The sequence below is a fragment of the Sceloporus occidentalis genome, unplaced genomic scaffold, assembly GCF_023333645.1.
Source record: "Sceloporus occidentalis isolate IW3139 unplaced genomic scaffold, rSceOcc1.0.p SCAF_8, whole genome shotgun sequence".
Taxonomy (NCBI): domain Eukaryota; kingdom Metazoa; phylum Chordata; class Lepidosauria; order Squamata; family Phrynosomatidae; genus Sceloporus; species Sceloporus occidentalis.
Genome location: NW_028316988.1, coordinates 23,595,525 through 23,617,546, shown reverse-complemented (window position 1 = coordinate 23,617,546; position 22,022 = coordinate 23,595,525). Strand labels below are relative to the sequence as shown.

The window sequence follows — 22,022 nt, the reverse complement described above, 5'->3', positions numbered from 1 at the left end:
ACTGGTGAGAAAACACTTTTTTTCTTTGTGTGAATTATTCCTTTTTTTGCTGAAGAGCAAACTCATTCTCTGAGTCTTAAGCAGCCAAACCCATACCTGCTCTGTAAAAGCAGAGTCCTTAACGTTTGGAAGGGACCTTAGGGGTCATCCAGTTCAACCCCCGGCCACATGGAAGGGAGCAGGTTGTGAGAAGTTGTCTCTGGCTGGAGGGCTACCTGATGACAACAGTCACAACAAAAGCCTCCAGGTTAGACTCTTGTGTTTTGCACATGTGCCACATATTTTTAAAAGGACCTCTCCAAGTAATGGCAAACGTTGACACAATGGAAGTGTGGAGGGAGGCACATCATGGATGCAAAAGCACGCACACACACACAAAACAAATGAATAAATTCTAAATTCTCTCATAGGAGGCTATGAGTTTATTTTACTTATTAGTATGTTTGGACACCCTTAGGGACTAGGAACATGAGGCTTGGCTCACAGAGAGGAAGAGTGGTATGCAACACAGAGGAAGAGATGCATATGGGCATTGCAGTGGGAGAAAAGGAAGAGGGGTGTGTGTGTGTGTGTGTGTATAGGGAGGAGGGAATTGGATTAACTTGGCAAGACTGAAATGCTTTGCCCTGAAGATGTCAGGAGCATAGTAAGCAATAGTTGCAAGGGACTGCAAGGGCTAACTATTTCAATCCCAGATATGAAGGGATGCAAATAAACTTCTTGTGACTTGAGAGACCTCCAAAAGTCCTGGTTAACTGGAACTAGGTTCAGGTCTTGCAAAGCTGCAACCTCCTTGCATCTGTGGTCTCCCTCTTTTCCTATTGCCCTTCACATTGCCCAAGCATTGTCATCTTCTCTGGTGAATCTTCCTATTATACGTCCCAAGTATGATAGCCTCAGTTGAGCAATTGTAGCTTCTAGGGAGAGTTTGTTGATTTTCTCCAGCAACTTATTGTTAGGTGGCTATAAGTTATTACTGATTTATGGCAACCCTAAGGCAATCTTATAATGGGTTCAGTTTACAAGATTTATTTGGATGGGGGTTGCCACCATGGCCTTCCTCTAAGGTTGAGAGAGTATGACTTGCCCAAGGTCACCCAGTGAGTTTCCATGGCCGAGCAGGGATTCGAACCCTGGCTCTATCAATGTTTGTGTATATATGCCTTCAAGTTGCCTATAGACCTGTGGCAATGTCATGAATTTCATGCAACTTTCTTAGGTGATTTTGCCAGTTCCTTCCTCTGAAATACAGCTTGGTATTAGCTGGTAGTCTCCCTTCCAAGTACTAACCAGGGCTGACTCTGCTTAGCTTCCAAGACAAGAGTCTGATGCCTTTAGGCCCTTAGGTGCAGTATTGCTCTCGTACTTCAAAATCCCCTGAGGCCCAAAAGTAATTTAAATCAAAAATAATTCTGGGTTTAGATAGGACCAAGATTGTCCTTTCCAATTTTCTCTTTTAAGAACAGAAATGCCTTTTGACAATAAAGAGAAACCCAGTAAGGGTGCTTTTAATATAAATGCAGCATTCATGTTCAAGATGGTACACAGCAACCATGATTACAGCAACACAATATTGCAAAAATGCCCAGTAACCAATATTTGCTGAATGGTGCACAACTCCTTAAATACATTAAAATGCCCAAATATAATAAAACTAGAAGGAGCAGACTACAGGACCAAGGTTTAAAACAGCAGGAACCCATTTACAAATACTGTATTTACAGGTGAGACTGTACAATGAGTGACCAATACATGAGAGTATATACACATATAAATATTAATGCTTTGGATATGTACATTATGGTACAGAGAAAGGGCCCTGATTTGTGAATGTTTCGTGCAGCTCACTTTGCGGAGAGAGTGGGATTGCCAAACAGTTAAAGGGGATGGAATTAGTCCAAAAACGATTTTCTTTTGGTGGATTTGGGATGTGGAGAAGGGGACCCAAACCACCATGTTTGAGTGTGTTTAGCCTGATTTTCAGCCCCAAAGGAAGGAGCTCTTTTGGTCCTAAAAGCTGGTCCACTGTTGGGTTTGCTGATCTCAAATTCCTTTCCATTGACCCCAAGCCCCTCCCCAAAATTCTGTCTGGTTTTAGCCAACTCACACTAGGGATTTTTTAAAAATGTAGATGTTTCTCTTGATCAAAAGTTTTGGGAACAAACAGCTTTGCTATCCTTCTTCTGTGGACCAGACCCTCAGAGGGACTCAGTGGCACCCGCAGCTGCCGGCCACCATGTTGTCGTACTGCTTGAGGACCACGTTTGCATCTTCATCGAAATAGAGCAGGCTGATGGAGTAGAGTTGGTCCGGGACGCAGCAGGGCCCTTGGACGTCCTGCCTGAGCTTCAAAGCGTGGACGATGGACTGGACAGTGGCATGGGTGGTGGGGCGCATGTTTGCCCCCAGCGGGAAGGAGCAGGCACCCTGGCAGTGGAAAGCGTTGTAGCCCCGGGGGGAGATGATCCAGCTGGACCAGCCGATTTCCTCAAAGTCCACCAGAAGAGGGAGGCGCTGGCAGGGCATCGGGGCCTCAGCCGAACGTGCCATCCGTGACCCATTGCCTCTGGGCACCAGGAGGGCCTCCGCCATGTTCGGATGGGACTCCTCTGAGAGGCGGGGGGAGGGGGAGAAAAGAAACACGCGTTAAAAAACCACTACTCCCTGCTCTGATGGAGAAGACCTCAGAATAGGTGGGAGCACTCTGGACATGCTCAGAGGCATTGCACTGGAGCCCAGAGGTGGAACAGAATAGCTGTAAACCTGGGCATTGTACCTGGTCCTTAAGATGGAGTCACCCAAGACTTGAAAACCCTCTGCACATGCTTAGAGACCTAACTTGGAATCCCAGAGTAATTTGAAAGCCCTCTACACGAAGAAGCCAGTGGAGCTTCAAAGGCTTGCATCATGTATTTTATGCATTTTGGTATGTGGATTTTGGATGTTATTCTAGAGTATTTTGAAAGTACTCTGTGTATGCTCAGAGGTATTGCCCCACGAAGCTCCCCGGCCAACAAGAGGAGGGATATCTTACCTACAAAGGGGACGGAGGGCAGAAGTGCCCCTTGCCGCCCATCATCTGTGAACACAACCAACATGGGCTTCTTGCTCTCGTGGTGGTCCCTGCCAGAAGCAAAGCGTACAGGGCAGAAGGTGCGCTTCTTCAGGGGATCCTCATTCATCTCGCCCACCGTCACCAGCAGGCCCTGGTTACTGCTCTCATCCTCTGTCCACTCACGAACCTGCAAAAGGCACCACAAAGGTTGGGTTTAATGATAGGGTTCTTGTCCCAAAATGGGGGGATTGAGCCATCAAGCCACGATGCAGTCGTCAGGAAAAACAAGGCCATAAAACAAACATGTGAGACATAGAAAATATAACAATGCTTGGTAAGGTGGCAGGCAATAGGAAAAGAGGGAGACCCCCTTCCAGGTGGAGAGATTCAGTCGAGGAAGCCACCTGCGTTTGCAAGAGCTGAGCAGGCCAGAGGGTTGCCATGAGCCAAAGGTGACTTGATAGCAATGAACAGCAGCACCAACAAGCCCCCAAACTGCATCTCTGGACAAGAACCAACTCACCGCTTGCGTGATGTGAATAATCTCCCAGCCGGATCCTTGGACGGCCAACTTTCTGGAGCAGAGGTGCCTTTTTCCAACGGGGGAATCCATATTCTCTTTGTCCAGGACTTGAAAGATGTCCACCTTGGAGAGGGGGATACAAAAGTTGAGATGGCATCAATTAAGAGCCCAAATTCAATGCTACCTGGATTGGAAGGAGACTCCAAGGGCCCCCGAAGAAGGAGAGTCAGCCCTTCCACCCTCCTTTATATATGTATAAAGTACATATAACATACATGCACTTTAAGTTTCAATTCCATGGCTGCATCTGCGCTGCAGAAATAACAGTCTTGATATCACTTTAACTGCCATGGCTCAATAATGCTGTGGAATCCTGGGATTTGTAGTTTGTGGTACCACCAGAGCACTCTGGCAGAGAAGGCTAAATATCTCACAAAACTAGAATCCCATAGCCATGGCAATTGATGCCAAACTGTATTAATTCTTTGGTGTAGATGCAGCCCAAGAGATTGCATTAAGTTGATGCAAATACTCCCAATTCTGGGGGAAAAAATCCCAAAGTCTTCTGGCCCCAAGCATTTTGGAAAAAGGAAACTCAACCTCTACTACATTTAAAAGTTAAAACTTTGCCCCCCGAGTTACTACAGTTCTTGCAGACTGTATTTGGAGGAAAGGGGGGTTGCTTCCCACCTCTGTCCTAGGAATCCTTAAGGAAGGACAAGAGTGCTTCTGAGCATAAATGAGTGCCCAGGGAAATGCTTTGGCACTGGGCTGACTTACCTGGCAGAAGTGTGGCGCGCTGGGATTAATCTGGTCAGACAGCTTTGGCCGGAGTTTAAACAGATGAAATTCAGTGGACAAAATCTTCTCGTTTTTGGCCACGTTGGACAGGTCAAAGTGGAGATGCATCTGGACGCTGTGGGCTGCAATGCAAAAGGACAGGGGAGTTAGTGGCATCCATTCACATTTGTTTCCTCCATAATAAACAGATTTATTTTGCCTCCCAACAGCCCTGTGAGGTAGGACAAGGAGGGCAAGAGGAGGGCTTGGTGGCCCATGTTTGAAGCCATAAAAGTCCTCTTTCTCAGCCTACCTCGCAGGGCTGCTGTTAAATGAGAATGAGAAGATTGTGGACTTTTTAAAAAGGGGGTTTATGGAATTAATTCTTCCCCCAAAGGGTGGGTTAATAACAACTTTAGCTGCACAGATTGATTATGTCTGAATTTTTAATCCTCTTCAGAGAAGCAAGAGTCTAATCCATAAAATCTTCAACTGCAATAAACCTTAGTTTTCATGTCCCCCATTAGAGAGGAAGAAAACCCCAATGACAAGTCATACCATTGTAGTCCAAAAAAAATTATTTTTTGGACTACAATGCCCCAAATCCCCCAGCCTATAGTCTAAAAAAGTAATGTTCCATGTTCCTGTCTTGAGCAGGATAGAAATTGAATGGTTCCCTATTGCTTTTTATTCACAAGTTGGGGTGGAAGTGCATTAAATCCAGCAGCCTCTTGGAAAGGACACCTGAATTACCAGCTGATAAATGGCAAATTGAAAATCAGATGTAATCCTATTCTAACCCTGCACTGAAAAGGTAAAATTTGGGGTGGGGGGATTTCCTGACTCCCATTTCAATCCAGCTAAAAGGGATCCACAACCCTGCAGGGCATCCTCTAACCAGTGAAGCAGTTGAGGAGAGGCATTTGCATCAGGCCAAAGTGCTGAAAAACCAGACAAAATAAATTAAAGAAATACATATTTGGTCTCAGCCTCAGAAGAAGATAATGGCAAACATCTCATAACCCTTTTTATTTCAGTTAATCTGGTGCAGGGGTCCAAATGTCATACTAGGACTATGAGAGACCAAGGTTCGAATCCCTACTTGGCCATGGAAACCCAGTGGGTGAGCCACACTCTCTCAGCCTCAGAGGGAGGCAAAGGCAATGCCCCCTCTGAACAAATCTTACCAAGAAAACCCTTTGAATAGGGTCGCCTTAGGCTTGCCATAAATTGGAAAGGACCTGAAGTTACATAACAACCCTGAGAGAAATGCAAAATGAATAGAGAGGACAATCCAACTGCAGATGATAGATCAATAATGACAAAATGAGAGGGGGAGGGAAAATGCAGCCGAGAAGGAAAGAAAGAGGGGAGAAAGAAGGATGCCAAATGCAGGTAGGAGAGAGAAAGAGGATGTGGGTGAAGATTTGGGGTTGTTTTGGTGTGCCCAAGTCGTTTCTGGTTTATGGAGATCATAAGGCAAAACTTAGTCTGGCCTAAATACCCCTAAAAGGCCGGGGGGGTGGGGTTAAAGTAGGTTCAGCCATGATTAGTCCTTGGATGGGAGAGCACCAGGGAATCCCAAGCGCTGTAGGCACTCATGTCAGAGGAAGGGTCTGGCAAACGTCCTCTGAGGATCCCTTGCCTAAGAAAACCCTCTGCAGCCTTTTAGGAGCAACACTCCTGCTCTCTGGCCCAGGCAGGGATGCCCACCTCCCACCTGCCCTGCTTACTTTTGTCCAAGAAGCTGCGCACTGTGTTGCCCATCAAGATGTCCGGGTTCTTGATGATCCCATCATCCCCAGCCACGGCGTTGTACAAGTCCACCATGTACTGGGGCGGCTCTTTTGGGTGCTGGAGCAGCTGCGGTGGGTCTTCCATGCCAAAGACCTCCAGGAGTTTCTTCAGGGCTTGGGCCTGGGTCTGGTCTGGGTGTCCTTCTCCTTCTGCTCCACTTACCTGGGAGGGTTTGCCAAGGCAGGTTGGTACCCAGGTGAAGAGGATCAAGAGCCAAAATTGGGAGCAAGGCATGGCTGTCATCTCAAAAAGTCTCCCTCCAGAGAACTAGTAGCCCCCTTCTCCAGCCCATGGGGCTTATAAACCCACCTGATCCCCAAATCCCTTGGCTGCTGCTAATGAGCCGCCAGGAAGGGCCAAGGGGGGGTTAATTGCCACTGTGAAAAGGTGCAAAGCCTGCCTTGGCATCGGGGCCAATACACACCATTGGGGAGCCCACCTGGGCCAGAGGTTTGCTCTCCTTGGGGGGCTAAGAGGTGCTTAATGGGGAAAATCGGAGGCCATTAGCAGGTAGGTTTTAAACATGGAGGAGGGGAGAATAGACAGAAAGAGAATAGACAATTACAGGGAGAGAATAATCCAAGTGCCCAATCCACAAGGGAGAGGAAGGGATGGGCTCAGGTGAGAAGAAGGGAACGTGACAAGCCCCCTTCCCACCCACAACACTCCAGGCTTAGACATGAGTTGTAGTCCTTTTTTGCTGGGGGGGGGTCTACAATTTCCAGCCCACTGGGTGACCTTCTGCAAGTCACACTCTCTCAGCCTCAGAGGATGGAGAAATCTTGCCAAGAAAACCCCATGATAGGTTCACCTTAGGGTTGCCATAAGTCAGAAACAACTTGAAGGCATACAGTAACAGAACCATAGAGAAAGACGGTCTGGTGCAGTGGTTTGCATGTTGGACTACAACTCTGGAAACCAGGGTTCGAATGTCTGCTCAGCCATGGAAGCCCATTGGGTTGCAAACCCTTCCCTGAAGGAAGAAAGTTTTTGGAGTCCTCATGATTCTGAAGAGAGGTCTGGTTTTAGTAGCATCTTAAGTCACTTCTTTCTGTGAAGTCTAGTCCTCACGATTTTGAACGGAGGGCTGGCTCACATAGGGAGCTCCTTTCTATGGGTTCGGACCATCTATTAAATGCTTAACCTTCCTGGTTCTAAACAGAGGGATTGTTTAAAACAGAAAGTTGCTTTCTGTGGGTTTGGGCTGTAAGTAAAATTTCTAGTCCTCATGATTCTGAATAGATGGCTGTCCAAATCAGGTGCTTTGTTCTATGAATTTGGGGCATCCCTGATATTTCTAGTCCTCATGGTTCTGAACAGAGAGCTGGCTTAAATAGGGAGAGTCTTCCTACAGCTATGGCCATCCATTGCTCAGTGTTTTCTGTGGACAACCCTCCCTGGACACACACTGTTTGCAAACAGGGATGCTCCCGGGAATGAGATTGTGGGCTCAAATGCATTTACTGTATACTCAGGTTTCCCACCTCTTGATGAATGGCCCTCTGGCTTCTAAGGTTTGTGCAGCCTTGCCCATAAAATGCTTTGCCCAAAGAGTTTCCTGCATGGCGTCCCTGATCCTTCCCTGTCACAGAACTCTCTTGTTTTTTGGAAGCAGCAGAGGATGGCACCCAAGGGGAGGCCAAGGGGCTCAGCAGGGAAGGCCAAGGCCAACCGCCTGCTTCCTCCAGATTTCAGGATGTTTAATTTCACAGCAGCTCAGCATGGGCTGGATTAAGGAATAATTTGTCATGTAAACAGGCTAGGTTTAAGTGTTTGTTTGCCTGTTTGGAGCTTCTTGCGGGAGGAAATGAATCTTTCCCAAGAAAATCACCTGGAACATTTTCAGAGCTTGGAAACATTACTTCTCTTGTGACAGTTTCTAGGACCCCCTTGCCGGTTTAGCCAGCATCTCCCAGAATCCCCAACCAAAGTTTGGCCAGCAGAATGCATTTCCCAGGAAACTCCAGCTAGCTTGGCCAGTGGGCTGCATCTCCCAGAATCCCTTTACTGAGCTTTGTGTAGCAGATTGCATCTCCCAGAGTCCCCTGGCCAGCAGACTGAAAAATCTGAAACGAGGTGCTGTCCTTTCTTTCAAAATAATTTTTATTTACACATCTGCCCATTTCTCACAAATGGATCACATTCTTTGTTCAGAGATGGTGAACGCAGACTCTTCTTTCACCCTTGCTCCGCAGCGTCATTCCTCTTAATCTTAGGAGCACCAGTTTGGGCTGCCATCCTTCAGACCTCGCATCTGCACCTCTGGACGGCCAAAACGGTGCGGAGGGTCCCCATCCGGCTCTGGAAAGTGTGGGTCTCATATTGTTGGGGGACGCAGCGGCCGGGGACGCCTTCTGCCCTAAGGAGACACTGCGCTTCGCTCTGGGGGCCTCTGCTGGGAAGAAAGCTGAGGTAAGAGCTGGTACCGGATTCAAAACACTGGCAAGAGGCAGTCTGGTATAGTGGCTACAGCACCAGACCAGACCCAGAAGATTCTAGTCCCTGTCATAAGCCTTGGAGCTCACTCAGTGAACTTAAAATGAGGACGTTGTCCCCCTCCCAAAATACTCTCCCCCTATGAATTTCTAACTTTGTTTAAAGTTAAAACTTCAGTTGATCATTTAAGAGACAAAGAGTTCAGGCGTCCAAAGAAAAAGAGGACAGGCCAAGAGACCCAGGGAAAGCCAACACAGGATATTTACTGTCTCATTCTTTGCAATGCTAGAAGTTTGAGGACTGAAGGAAAATTTAATGAGGGGGGACAGCCTCATTTTGTCTCCTGCCCATAAATACACCCCTGCCACTCTCAAAAGGAAAGAAATCATAGGATCTCAAGAATTTGAAGTCCAACCCTCAGCCATAAAGAAAGACACATGTAACACACTCTCAAAAGATAGCCAGCCTCAGTTTAAATATGTCTGAAGAAAGAGAGTCCACCACCCTTCAAGGCAGCCCTACTCTCTTACAGGGTTGTTTTTGGGTATAGGGAACCCATGAAAAATGCCATATAAATGTGGCTGGTGGTGAGAGCCAGCAAGGGGTAATGGTTTGAGTGTCAAGGACACAGGGACACCAGGGTTCAAATCCCTGCTCTGCCATGAACTTTGGGGAAGCCACACAGACTCAGAAGAAGACAGTGGCAATCTCTTCTCCAACAAATCTGGCCATGAAAACCTTGCAGTAGGGTCGCCTTAAGTCAGATTTGACTTGAAGGCACACAACAATAACAACAGCAGCAGCCTCTTTCCTGTTCTACTCAATGATCCTCAGGAGCAATTGTGGATTGGGAGTGGATTTCCCCATCCTCTGGCTGGCTAGAGAAGGGATATTCCTCCCATGCTCCCAAATTGCCCTTTTGTGTATGGGGAGGGTTCGTCTGGCAGTCAGGGGGGAAAGCACATCCCCCCATTTCACTTGGCCTTGTCTTGGAGGGCCTTTGTGTGTGTATATGTGACTTAAAGCCACCTCACAGTGACCCCATGGATTTCATAAGCAAGGAATACCCAAAGGTGGTTTTGCCAGTTCCTTCCTATAAAATGCAACCTTGCTATAAAATGCAGTCTGGTCTTCATTGGCTGTCTCCCATCCAAGCACTAACCAGAGCTGACTCTTCTTAGTGTCTAGGATCAGAGGGTGCCTTTAGGGTGTTTAGGCCTCTGAAAGGGCTCTAGGGAAAACTAAGACATATTCTTTTAAAAGTAACCCTCATTAGTTTTATTCTCCTTTCTGTCTTGCTTGGCGTAGTGAGCCAGGCCTCTATCTCTGGGCTGAGAGTGTGTGACTCACCCAGTGATGTCTCCCAGTGAGTATCCATAGCCTTGCAGGGATTCAAACCCTGGTCTCCAGAGCATTATTCCTCTAATAAAACATATAATTAAGCCTTGCCATGAACCATTTTATTTTAATATAAAAAGATGGGAGGAATTGAGGGCAGGGGGTTGGATGCAAACTGATTTATTTGTGCGATTCCACAGCAGGGCATTTTTCTTTGAATGTGTATGATGCCATGTACTTCAGTGTCACTAGAATAATATGACAGTACTGATGATGAAGATGACTAATAATAATAATAATAATAATAATAATAATAATAATAAGCAATAGGATATCATTCCAAAATGGAATGACAGAAGTTCTGAATTAAATTGCCAGAGGTAGGATCACAAGAGCACTGTCCGTTACAAAAACTGACACTAATTGGAACAGGACACATTATCTGATAAGACCTCACTGAGGCCTAGCTTCTTGGATAGAATCCAGAAGTACATTTGGTAATGCCTGGGAGACTGTGAATCCAATTGCTAGTATAAGAAGAGGCAGCATTATATCCCTATATGTTATTGTAGGAAAAGGCAATAGTCTTGGACAGTCCAGAACTCCATTTGGTAATGCCTGGAGATTGAGAATAATCATTGTAGTTATAGGAAGAGACAATATTATCTGATGAGACCTCATTAATTACTAGATTCTTGGATGGAACATGAATCGGTGGTGGTGGTGGTGGTGGTGGTGTGTGTGTGTGTGTGTGTGTGTGTGTATTTAATAGGGACAGTTTTGGATGGTCCAAAACACCAATTGGTAACACTTGGGAGGCTGTGAAACCAATAATGAGGATGATGATGATGATGATGATGATGATGAGGAGGAGGAGGAGGAGGAGGAGGAGGAAGAGATGACAACTAAGGTTTTACTATTTGATTAGTGGTATATAGATTCATGGCAAAGTGCTGTTTTTATGTTGTTGTGTGATAGAAACCTGACACACTGGGTGGGTGCATATTTGCATCTCCCCCCTGCTCACACACACACACCTTTCCTTCCCAAGAAGGGCTACCTGGCCCAACCCCAAGGTCTCCCCAAAGAGCTGTGCTCACCTTAGCAAGCACCGACTTCCAGCTGCACAATGCCCCAAGCACCTTCCCACGTCGATTTCCTGGAAAGATTTGCAACACAAAGAACAGGAGGCAATCACTCAGGGCCTGTTTCCTACCTGGCTTGGCAGGTGGGCAAAGGGTTCACAGGGTCAGAGAAGCCAGCTCTGGCCTTCCCCTTCCCCTTGAAACCTCCCAAGGGCCATCTAGTCCAACCGCTAGCAGTGAGGATCTGTGTGCAACCTCCGAAAGAATAGTGGCCCAGTGGCATGCAAAAGGGTGACTGGGACACAAACATACCTTGATTCGCTCTTGCTTTTCCCCGGCAGCATTGATGACAATTTCAAAGTAGTACTCCAGGTGGGAGACCCGGTAGCAAGCCTCCCTCAGCTCACAACGCTCCAGGATCCGGACCGCCTGGTTCCCATTGGGACTTTTCAGGAGAACCGAGTCAGAGATCGTGGGGACGCAGAAGAGCCCCTCTGAAAAGAGAAACGGGGCCTGTTTCAACATAAAGGGCTTTGTTTGCCAGCAAAAAGAGAGCAAAGAGGGGCACACAACGTCCTCTGGGGGGAAAGTCCAAAGCCTGTGAGCAGCCACCAAGAAGGCCTTGTCTCCCAGCTGAGTCTGGGAAGGTGTTGGGACAGAGAGAAAGCTCTCTTCGTAAGACTTGGGCAGGCTCTTATAGGGAGATGTGAGCTCCCACAACAATGTGGATGTGGCTGTGCTACACCTCCCATTATTCCTCACCCAGCAGCTATGCTGATGGGAGCTGCAATCCAAAAACATTTGGAGGGCTGCACCATTCCCCCCTAGATGGACCAGGAATCTGACCTAGTTAAAATTTCTACTCCCTATCGTACAAATCGCCTCTTTCTTCCCTGTTGAACAGTGAGGACTAGAAATGTTCTTTATTTTGGAGAACCACAGGTCAAATGCTGGAGCCCAAGCATTTAGGAGGTCCCAGTATCTGCATATATTCCAGTTGGGGAAGGTGAGAAACTGGTGGGAGAGCGGCTGCCTGTCAGTGTGCGGAGGGACACTTGGTATAAAAACCAAGGGAACTATAGCCTTTCCCCTTTCCTTGTGTGGTTTTGGAGAATGATCGTAGATCTGTGCAAGGGCACTATGAATCTGGTGTGCAAAGACATGAAGGTCTATTCTCTCTGAAGGAATCACAGGCCTAGGAAGACCTCCCTGCTAGAAAACCTGTAGAGTTTCTGCCAGTCAGTGGGGGCATTACTGGGTTGGACAGTGAAACCTATTGAGCCAGTGCCTCTCTTCCTCAGAAACAGGACACAGTAGGCCTTCCTTTGGATTAGCACCCTCCCCATGTCTACATCTGGGAAATGTTGCCTTTTTAAAAATTATGACACCCCCCCTCCAGAATCTCCTTTTAATCTGAGTACATCTGAGGCTCCTGAGACCATGCCCTTGCCTCTCCTACCTTCAAGACGAGGTGGACTGGAGCACTTTCCAACATCCACGGTCCGTTCCAGGGGGGAGTCCGGGAAGAAGGTTTTCAGGGCTGGCGACCGGAGACACTCATAAGGGTGGGTGGCGCATTGGCAGTTCTCAATCACCTCCACCTCATGGGGGCCATCGAGGAGGAGCAGCTCTTCCACCCGGACACGGCTGGACTCGCACTGGTAGCCCAGTGGGCAGGAACGTTCCGATCCTACGCCACTGGGTTCGGATCCAGCTGGGGACCAGGAGAGCCTATTCTGTGGATGCACAAGAGAAGGAAAAAGAAATCATTCGCTTCCCAAGCATGCTCCCATCTGGTCTTTAAACCATTCTGCCTCCAAAAATGCCCCATTTGCAAATCAGGTCTGTTTTCCCATTCTGTCTGCAACTGGATGTGTTTCCTTCTAGGTCCTCTAGCACAACTCTATGGTCCACCTCTGCCAGAAGTGGAGCATAGAATCACATTAGAGGACCTACAAATGCTTAAAGAAGTGTTTTCTTGAGCAATTTCTAAGTCCTTTAGCACAACTCTGTGGTCAACTTCCAGCAGAGTTGTGCTGGAGGAGTTAGACTTGAGACTCCCAGACAGAACATATTCATCAAATCTGAAAATGTGAAGGGCTGACTATAGATCTATTCTGTTTAGTTGCAATATTTCTTACTAGCCAATTCGTAACCCTACGAGGTAGGCCAGGTTGCAAGTCCATTCAGAACAAACCAGTGGTTCCTTACCCTCTTGCTTCGAATGAAGTCCAGCATGGAGGACTGTCTGGGGAGTTCTGGGAGCCCAGAAGTGTGGGGCTTTGTGTGCTGGCTCCCCATGCAGTGTGTCCTGCAGACCCCCACGTCAACGCTGACCGGGCTGCCAGAGAGATCTGAGCGAGAGAAAAACGGAAAAGGCTTGGTCTGGGATCCCCAAACTACAACTAGAAAATATCATGGTTCCTTTTAAGGCTTTTGCAGAGAGAACGTGGGGTGATTGCCTCTGCCCATAATTTGCCCTTCCAGATGAATGCCAGGCACACAACGCAGCATTCCCAACACCATTTCTTATACCATTAAGCTTACTAGTAGAAATTGAAATATACAAAATAAAGCCACGGGGCAGTAAGACTGCAGACTTTTGGGAATGCCTCAAAATAGGCTTTAGCTAATGCCATTAAGAAAGTTGCAGCTCTTCTAGCAATTGTTGTTGGGTGCCTTCAAGTCTTTTCCGACTCATGGCAACCCTAATGTCATATCATGGGATCTTCTTGGCCAGATTTGTTGCAATAGCCTTCCCCTGAGGCTGAGAGAGTGTGACTTGCCCAGTGGGTTTCATGGCAAAGTCAGGAATTGAACCCTGGTCTCCAGAATCCCAGTCCAAGACTCTGCCAGAGGCTTTATTAGAAAGCAAAAAATCTGATTTTGGGGAGTGGGACCAATTGTTTTTAATATTAAGCAAACCCACAAGGTATTTTGTGCAGGTAAAGAAATAAAGACTTTCCTCCAAGCCACAGCAAAGGTGGCATCTGGAAAAAGATTTGCCTTTCAGTGGAGAAACATGTGAAAGGAAGTAATTAATTCAGGAGGTATCTTACAAGGGCCATTTTATTTTTTAAAGCAAGGCGTGAGACCACCTTATTGGGAAGGATCCCTGGCTCTTAGCTCAGCAAACCATCAGGAGAGGAAAGACAGGATTGTCTGCAAAAAGTCCAATACACAAACTGTCTGGCTGGTTTCAGCCTCCAAACCAATAGTAGCTGTGGATTTTAGCCCGAACTTTTAAGGAACTTTCCAAAGTGGTAAACCTATTTGGGGTAATCTGTTGCCGTGACTTGTTTGCGTTTTAAAAGTGGTTTGTGGAAGTGATTTGCAACCATTTCCCCCCAAAAAGTTTAATTCCTTGATGTCATTTGCTACAGTCTGAAAACAAACGTCATATTGCATTGCTTCTTGGGCGAATTGGTTACTTTCCTTCTGTTTTTATGTGTTATTGGCAGGGAGGGTTGAGTTTAAGAAATAATTTTACTTTTAAAATGGCATGAAATATACCCAATGCCATGGAAAATGTTTGAAAGCTTGGCCTACCTCACAGGGCTGCTCTTGAGGATAAAGAGGAAGGGAGAGGATCTTTTTTAAAAAATGGAATTAACTTTAAAAATTAACTTTAAAAAGGAGTAGGAAACGGTACTTATTACAAGGAGAAGAAAAGGAACATTGTTCCCACTTGTGTGCCTTGGTTTTTCAAATAATAATGTCACTTCTGTGACGCTTTACCCTAAACTTCAACGCACTGGACCAAAACATGCTCTTGAACGTCTTTCTCTTACCATTATTATTATATTGGTTTCACAATCTGACAGGTGGATAGTTAAAAAACCTTATACTATAAATTGCATTGGGAAAAAGTGCTGGAGATATATCAAATAATTGAATGAACAATCAATATATAATAACCAATATATTGTTTTATGGGAATTTACGACCATCATTGATTAAGAATATTAATTTCTTTAATCATCCTCATCATCTGTTATTAGAAAGGCTGAGACTCTGGAGACCGGGGTTCAAATCCCCACTGGGCCATGGAAATGCGCTGGGTGATATTGGTTGAGTCACATTCTCTCAGCCCCAGAAAACCCCATGAAAGGGCCACTATATGTCAGAATAAGGGAGTTGTATTTGTATTCCCCAGAGGCTGAGAGAATGTGATTTGCCCAAGGTCCCCAGTGGGTTTCTATGGCTGAGCATGGATTCAAACCCTGGTCTCCAGAGTCATAGTCCAACACTCAAACTACTACCCCACACTCTGGCTTAACACTGTAAATGCTCTGGGGTTTGTAGTAGTTGGCTGAGAGGAGCCTTCCGTGAATGATCCACATGGATGCAGACCTTTATGAACACCCTAACCGCCCATCCCATTTTAATTTAAATGTTTTAATAGCTTTAATTGTTGATTGTTTTAATAATATTTTAGTGTGGTACGGTTGGGCAGAGGGAAGGAGGGAATTAACGAGATGTATTTTAACCATATGTTGTGTTTTATCTGATGTTGTGAGCCGCCTTGATCCTATGGGAAAGACGACATATAAATAAAACATTATTATTATATTATAATATTATACTCTGCTGATTCCCTGGATGATAGCCCTACTGTCTGGGAGGCATGGGAGTTGTAGTCCAACCCAGGGCAAAGTCTTTTCTGACATCCCAAATGGTCACTGAGCCCCTGCTGGCCCCCATACCCATTCCTGATTCCTAGCCTTGTAGTGAATGCCATCCTTTGGGAAAGTTCATCTTGTTTATGGACTACAGCTCCCAGTATCCTCCAACCAGCATGGCAACTAACATGGCAAGCCTAGTCCAAAAAACCCACAGCAAAGGAGGAATTTTCCCAAAGGCTGAGTTGGTTGAGGGATGCTGAGAGTTACAGGAAAAGGAACATTTCCAAGGTCTGGAGAAATGACTGGCCATAGCACCTCTGAAATTGAGATAACAGCTTTTTAAATCACCCTCTAAGTCTTAAGAGCTGCCAATTGGCACCTGATTCTTAATAGGCCCTTTTGCATTTCCTGTGTCTGCAATGCAAATGTGGAGGCAAAAACTTTGGAATGGTCCCCAGACAATGCATTGGAAAATGGCACAGATTTCATCTTAATCTTTCATAGGTTTTAACTGTATTGTATTTATTGTAGTTTGGAAGGTACCTTGGGTCCCAAGTTTTGGGGAAAACAGGGTAAAAATTAGGGTGATGTTGATAGTTGAGAATAAGAATAGTAATAATAACCACCTACTAGGAAAATAAACATTCAACTGACAATATGCGGGGTTGGTCCTTGTCTGTGTTATTTTTATCTATTTATACATTTTCTACTTTTGAGTGTAGGTGAAAAATGAAATGGGAGGAAATCTTCATTTCTCTCCTTTATTAGTTTCTTCATTTCTGCTTCATTTTCTTTTAATGCAGAGACCTGGGATGCAAATTTTTAAAATCAAGTTGGAAGGTGTCCCTGAAGGTCATTTAGTCCAACCCACAGTGAATGTTTTTCCCCCCTGATAGGCAGCCATTTAACCTGAGAAGGAGCAACAAGGGAAAAGGGACAGAGGCCTGGCTTTGCGCTCCACTCACCGTGTCCGACGTAAATGTAGCGCGTCTGGCGCTTACAACATCCCAGCTTGGCAAAAGGGTTGCCTCCTTCGGGCGGCAGGCTGGCGGATCCCGAACCTGGAGTCATGGATCAGAGGGTCAGACAAACCTAAGATTGGCTCAATGAAGTTATCAAGGCAAGAAAAGTGAAAGAGCTAGAGATGAAAAATACAGTCCCCTGGCTTTTTTATCTGCACAACAGCCTCACAAGGTAGGTCATTCGGAAAGGGAAGGGCTCAAAATGAACCAGTCATTTTCACATCTGAGTAGAAGATTTTGAACCCAATGCCTTAATGCTCTAACCAGGGATGGGAAGCAGTTGTGGGTCTTTTTAATGTTGGAGAGTGGAGGGAGGGATGCAATTTGTTTAAAAGGTCCTGGGCTGTATCTGTACTGTACAATTAGAGCAGTTTGATGCCACTTCAGTAGCCTTGCCTCTGTCCTAGAGAATCCTGGGATTTTTCACTTGGAGAGTCACTTACAATCCTTTGGTCCACTCCCCTAAACAATAGCAATATGCTTTCCTGGCAAAGAAGTCTAAGTACTTCTAACTACAAAGCCCAGGATTCCACAGGATGGAGAGATGCCTGTCAAAGTGGTATTGAACTGCTATATTTGTGCAGTGTGGACACATGGGGCAATTCACACTTGCTTTGGCCAGGAAATAAAAGGGCAGCCCAGGGTCAAGGTCCATGGAATTGGAAACAGTCCTGGGAGGGTCACACTTTCTGGCCACTAGACCAAGCTGCCTCTCAAAGATGGAAGGCAAATTGCAAACACCTTTGAGAAGCTGCAAGAACATGTGTGGGCATCCTCTGGTCCTCTAGGTGTTGCTGGACAGCACTTCCCATCACTCCTGACCACTGGCTGTGCTGGCCAAGGCTGATGGGAGTTGCGCTCCAGATGCAGCCGATGGGAGTTGTGATCCCCGCCTCTGCACCAAAGAGAAACTCTTTCCCTAGATGAGTTTTTGAGCTGACTGGGTTGCCACCTTTTCTTTCCCTGGGAGGCTGCTGCGCCTCCAAGGCTCAATGGGTCATGGGTTCAACAGGTCAGGCCCTCAATGCTCAAAGCTGTTCTGCAGCTCTTCCCTTTTAAGCTGTTTAAAAGGCATGGGAGCCTCATTGAGGGGCAAAGCATGGCAACTTTGTCACGCCAAATTATAAGCATGTTTATATTTTCTAAAGGTATCACTGTTTGGTGGATTTTAATTGAATTTGCTAAATGGCCAACACAGCTACCCCTGCATATTTTCTAAGGTAAGGGCTCTTTTAATTCCCTTCTAGTGGCTGGGAAGGGACTTCCTGGAATCACTGAACTAGAAGAAGGTATCCCCAAGGGTCATCTAATCCAACCCCTGCACAGCTAATTTGAGATTGAGCACTAGCCTTGTTGGCCACAGTTCCAACGGGAACAAATAAAATCACCACCTGGGTTTGTCTTTTTCTTAGCCCCTTCCTTGGCAAAAATAGCTTTTTGACATTTAGGAGAAAGTGGGAGACAGGGCTGATGGGAACCGGAGTTTCACGAACTCTCTGCAGACTGTGCTCCTCCCACTGGTTAAACTGGCCACCAGATCCCATGCGCTGGCATGCATACATGTGGTAGGATTGCCAAACTGGTTGCTAGAAGAACACAACTGGAAAGGACCACAAGGGGCATCTAATCTAGTCCAGGAAGATACAAATAAAACACTCCTTCCAGCTGCTGTTTAAAGACCTCCAAAGAAAGAGAGCCCATCACCCTCTGAGGCAGTTTATTCCACTGTCAAATGGCTCTTACAGTCACAAAATTCCTCTTTAATGTTTAGACAGAATCTCTATTCTTGCAATTCGAATCCACTGGTTCATACCTAAGTCTCTGGAGAAGAAGTTTGGTGCCTCTTCTCCCTTCGGAGATTTAAAGGCAGTTGTCATGGTCTTCTCTTCTTCAGGCTAAACATCCCCAGCTCCCCATTTTCCCAGAACAGAGAAAGGGAGAAAAACTGAAACCAGACTTACCCAAGGTGCCAGAGAGACAGAGGAGCCAAGGAAGGAGCAGCATCCTTTGGAAAGCCATGGAAGTTCTCAGCAACCAGAGATCTCTCAGCCAGGGATATTTATATGGCCTCAAGTAGATTCCATAGATGGTCTTTTGATGGTTTTCCCCCTGAAGACTGATAACCGGAGACGCCACCCTGTTTGGAGACACCTGAGCTGGGATGGAGGGGCGTCTGGAGGTAAGGAGCCATCCCAAACTTCAAAGCCTTTTCGCCCCAGGAGGCTTTGGCTGTGGGGCCAGGGAGCCTCCTTTAAGTCCCCAAATCCCTCCAGGGCACTGCTTTGAAGTGGCTCATTTCAAAGGGGATTAAAGGGCTTTTGATCACAAAAGGCTACTCCAGTTTGAAGGTTCAGGAGGTTGACTTCGCCTTTCATTCCCTTTCTGTCACTTCCCAATTTTAAACGGAATTTCAGTGATGTCTTCCCAGAAGAACTCAAGGCAGTGAATAAGCTCCCAAGCAAGCCCAATAACATCCAAACACTGTAAAAATCTTAATTCTTAGATCTCAGGGAAAGTAATAATCTCATATGGATCATAGCAGTCTTTTTTTAATGGTTAAAAATGACTCCTTTGGTCACCATCAGAGAGAGAGAGAGAGAAAGGAAAGGAGGGAGGGAGGAAGGAAAAAAGGAAGAAAGATAATAAAGGAAAACTGAAAAGCAGAGGAAAAGAGGCTGAACTTCTAAACACAGCAACTCTATACAATCCTAATGCCAAGTAACCCCTCTTGAATTCAGCCGTGTTTGGTCCTAGTCCATTCCTGGATGTAATTCAAACAGTTGGAGTTAAACGGTTGAAGTAAGGACAAGGGAACAGTGGACCTTTGGATATTGCAGGACTCTAAATCCCATCATCCTGACAGGAGAGACAGTGGTTAGAGACAGTGGGAGCTGGAATGCGAAACAACTCCAGACTTGTTACCTGAATCAGAAGGCGGCACCTTTCCCCAGGGAATCTACCTAAACTGGGGGGAACTGTGCATCTCTCCAGATGTTGCTGGACTGCAGCTCCCATCAGCCTGAACCAACACAGTTGTGTGTGTAGGAGTGACATTGTAGTCCAACAGCATTTGAAGGCCCACACATTCCCTATCGCCCTCTTACACGTCCTGGTTAGTCCTTGGATGGGAGATGGCCAACAAAGACCAGGGGCTGGAGGCTCTATTTCAGAGAAAGGAACTGGCAAAACCACCTCTGAGGATTCCTTGGAAATTCATGGCATCCCCATAAGTCCATAGGCAGCATAGAAAAAAGACCAACCAGAGCTTTGGTAGAGACAAAAATATATGTATTTAGGGTAAAGAATGAGCAACGTACAGGTGTAAACAAACCACTATGGTCATCATATGTACAAAACAATCTGGTATCGTATATACAAAGCAAACCCCACATTTCAGGTCCATTTGAAGGCCATGGGTCAGAGCTTCATCTTGGGAGAGTCTTGCCCTGTGTGCCTCAGGCCTGAAGATCCAGCTCTGGCGCCTCCTTCCCAGGTGCCTCTTCTTCTCTCCGTTCAGTCCAGGGTCCCTAAAACCATTTTGGCACTTTGTTTATTTCAGGCCCATGCAGAAAGTGGGTTAGGAGTTCCTAGAAGACTGTAACCTCCCTGCCCAAGTTGGACTACAAGGCAAGGGGCGACATAGCTGAGAGCCTCCCCTTTTAACTGTCCTTGGTTTTTTTGCATGGCCCTGTGCCCCCTTTCTGCTCTCCGACTTCCAAGTTCACTTTGGTCTGGAGCTAGATTTGCTGGCTTAACTTTGCTGCCTACCAAGGGAGCCTCCCTTTTGACTAATCCGGAGCTCAAACATTCATGGAGAATGGCTCATTGTTTTCTGCAAGGCAGTGAGGACAACCCAAATGGGCAGCTTACCTTCCAGAAATGCAAACTCATCTATCGCTTCGATGGCGTTGTCTGGAATGGAAGCAAGACAACATACAAGAAATTTTAAAAGGTTGCCAGAACTGTTACAACAACCCACAATGATGTAGGCTGCATCTACACTGGAGAAACAACCCGGTTTGGCACCGCTTTTCAGCATTCTGGCTCAAGGCTATGGAATTCTGGGAGTTGGAGTTTGTTGTGGGCCCAGAGCGGAACTCCCAGGATTCCATAGCCTTGAGTCAAGATACTGAAAAGTGGTGCCAAACCAGGTTATTCTTCCAGTGTGGATGCAGCCTAAGATTTTAAAGCCAGCTCTCCGCTGGGGTTTGGTTCCTACCCAAGTCCCATGAAATACAATGAGGTAGTAAAATGGTGTCCCCCATATAAAATGGCAAAAGCCAAGGTTTGCTTATGGGAATGTATATATACTTTTGAATACTGCATTTTCAAGCTGTGAATGGTTGGATCTATGAATAAAGACTCCATGGATACGGAGGTACGGCTGCATACTTTTGGTGTGGAAGCGCCCCAGAGAATGATGCGTCCGTTCCTGCCTCCCTTACCCAAGTCCTTCCTCTGCAGAGTCTTCCTCTTCCCTTGCTGGGCATAGACGAAGGCATCCCTGGCGATGGTTTCCACAAACAGCTCCTGCGGAGAGAAAGGAAGGGGCAGCGCTGAGTGAAAGGGGCTGCTGCGGTCGGGGCTCCTGGGTCAGTAGTGGGGCAGCGGGATCCGTCCCACATTTTCGCCAGCTCCAAAGGATAAAAACCTGGGAACGGATTCAGAGCCCGACTGACACGGAGAAGCAGAAACCGTACCAAAGGTCCAAACAGAAACGATCCAGTTTGAGAACGCTTTAACTGCCCTGGATCAATGCGAGGGAATTCTGGGAACTGTAGTTTTGTGGGACATTGAGCCTTCTCTGCCACAGAGCTCTGGTGCCATGATAAACTACAGTTAACAGGATTCCCTCGCACTGAGCCAGGGCAGTTAAAGCGGTCTCAAACCGGATCATTTCTGCAGTGTGTTCTGGTCCAAAGACAGCCCCTCCCTCCCTCTCGCCAACAACAACCCTGTGAGGCAGGCTAGGAGGAAGGAGACAAGAGTGAGAAGCAAGACTTTGGCATTTAAACCCCCGGCCCAGTGCTCTGACCACTGCCCTCCATGGCTAATAGTTAAAACTCCCAATTGCTATGCGCTGTTAACGCTTTCAGAGGCCTATCTGACGGAAATCTTTATGCCCAGCCCCATTTTGTGGGCTCTGAGCTCAGCAAAGGGGTGACATCCATTTAAGCAAGATCAGGATTCAGAACCAACAAGCAAAAACTCGGGTTGCATCCACACTGGAGAAATAAGCCAGTTTGGCACTCTTTTAAGGCTCATGGCTATGGAATTCTAGGAGCTCTGGGCCCACAAAAAAGTCCAGCTCCCAGAATTCCATAGCAGTTAAAGAGGTGCCAAACCAGGTCATTTCTCCAG

The 22,022-nt window shown here is 46.5% G+C and overlaps 4 protein-coding genes across 5 annotated transcripts in view; 1 reads left to right on the top strand and 3 right to left on the bottom strand.

Annotated features, from left to right (window-relative positions):
* CD320 (CD320 molecule) overlaps positions 1–19,958 on the top strand; it is a 31,640-nt gene extending 11,682 nt beyond the window's left edge. Inside the window, exons 5-7 of one of the 2 annotated variants that reach the window (XR_016282138.1) lie at positions 8,351–8,567; positions 16,536–16,833; positions 18,556–19,958. The gene's annotated coding sequence lies outside the window, so the exon portion shown is untranslated. Of the gene's footprint in view, positions 1–8,350; positions 8,581–16,535; positions 16,834–18,555 lie in introns of those variants that run through there. The other variant, XM_089535410.1, reaches the window with a different exon arrangement.
* On the bottom strand, positions 2,209–6,389 carry LOC149308260 (bone morphogenetic protein 2-like). Its single transcript, XM_089536856.1, has 5 exons — positions 6,092–6,389; positions 4,359–4,501; positions 3,579–3,701; positions 3,039–3,242; positions 2,209–2,604 (listed from the first exon to the last, which is right to left on the bottom strand). Exons 1-5 carry the CDS (start codon positions 6,387–6,389, stop codon positions 2,209–2,211), a joined length of 1,164 nt encoding a protein of 387 aa, XP_089392982.1.
* On the bottom strand, positions 8,248–18,774 carry LOC149308259 (uncharacterized). The gene is made up of 7 exons (XM_089535408.1): positions 18,623–18,774; positions 16,605–16,700; positions 13,226–13,368; positions 12,474–12,750; positions 11,327–11,508; positions 11,030–11,088; positions 8,248–8,547 (listed from the first exon to the last, which is right to left on the bottom strand). Exons 1-7 carry the CDS (start codon positions 18,678–18,680, stop codon positions 8,397–8,399), a joined length of 966 nt encoding a protein of 321 aa, XP_089391534.1. The 5' UTR covers positions 18,681–18,774; the 3' UTR covers positions 8,248–8,396.
* The window catches only part of POLE4 (DNA polymerase epsilon 4, accessory subunit), a 2,703-nt gene continuing 608 nt past the window's right edge, over positions 19,928–22,022 (bottom strand). Inside the window, exons 2-4 of the mRNA XM_089535412.1 lie at positions 21,107–21,191; positions 20,532–20,573; positions 19,928–20,188 (exon numbers count right to left, since the gene is read on the bottom strand). Of these exons, the coding sequence (XP_089391538.1) occupies positions 20,175–20,188; positions 20,532–20,573; positions 21,107–21,191 (141 nt within the window). The 3' untranslated portion in view covers positions 19,928–20,174. The remainder of the gene's footprint in view (positions 20,189–20,531; positions 20,574–21,106; positions 21,192–22,022) is intronic.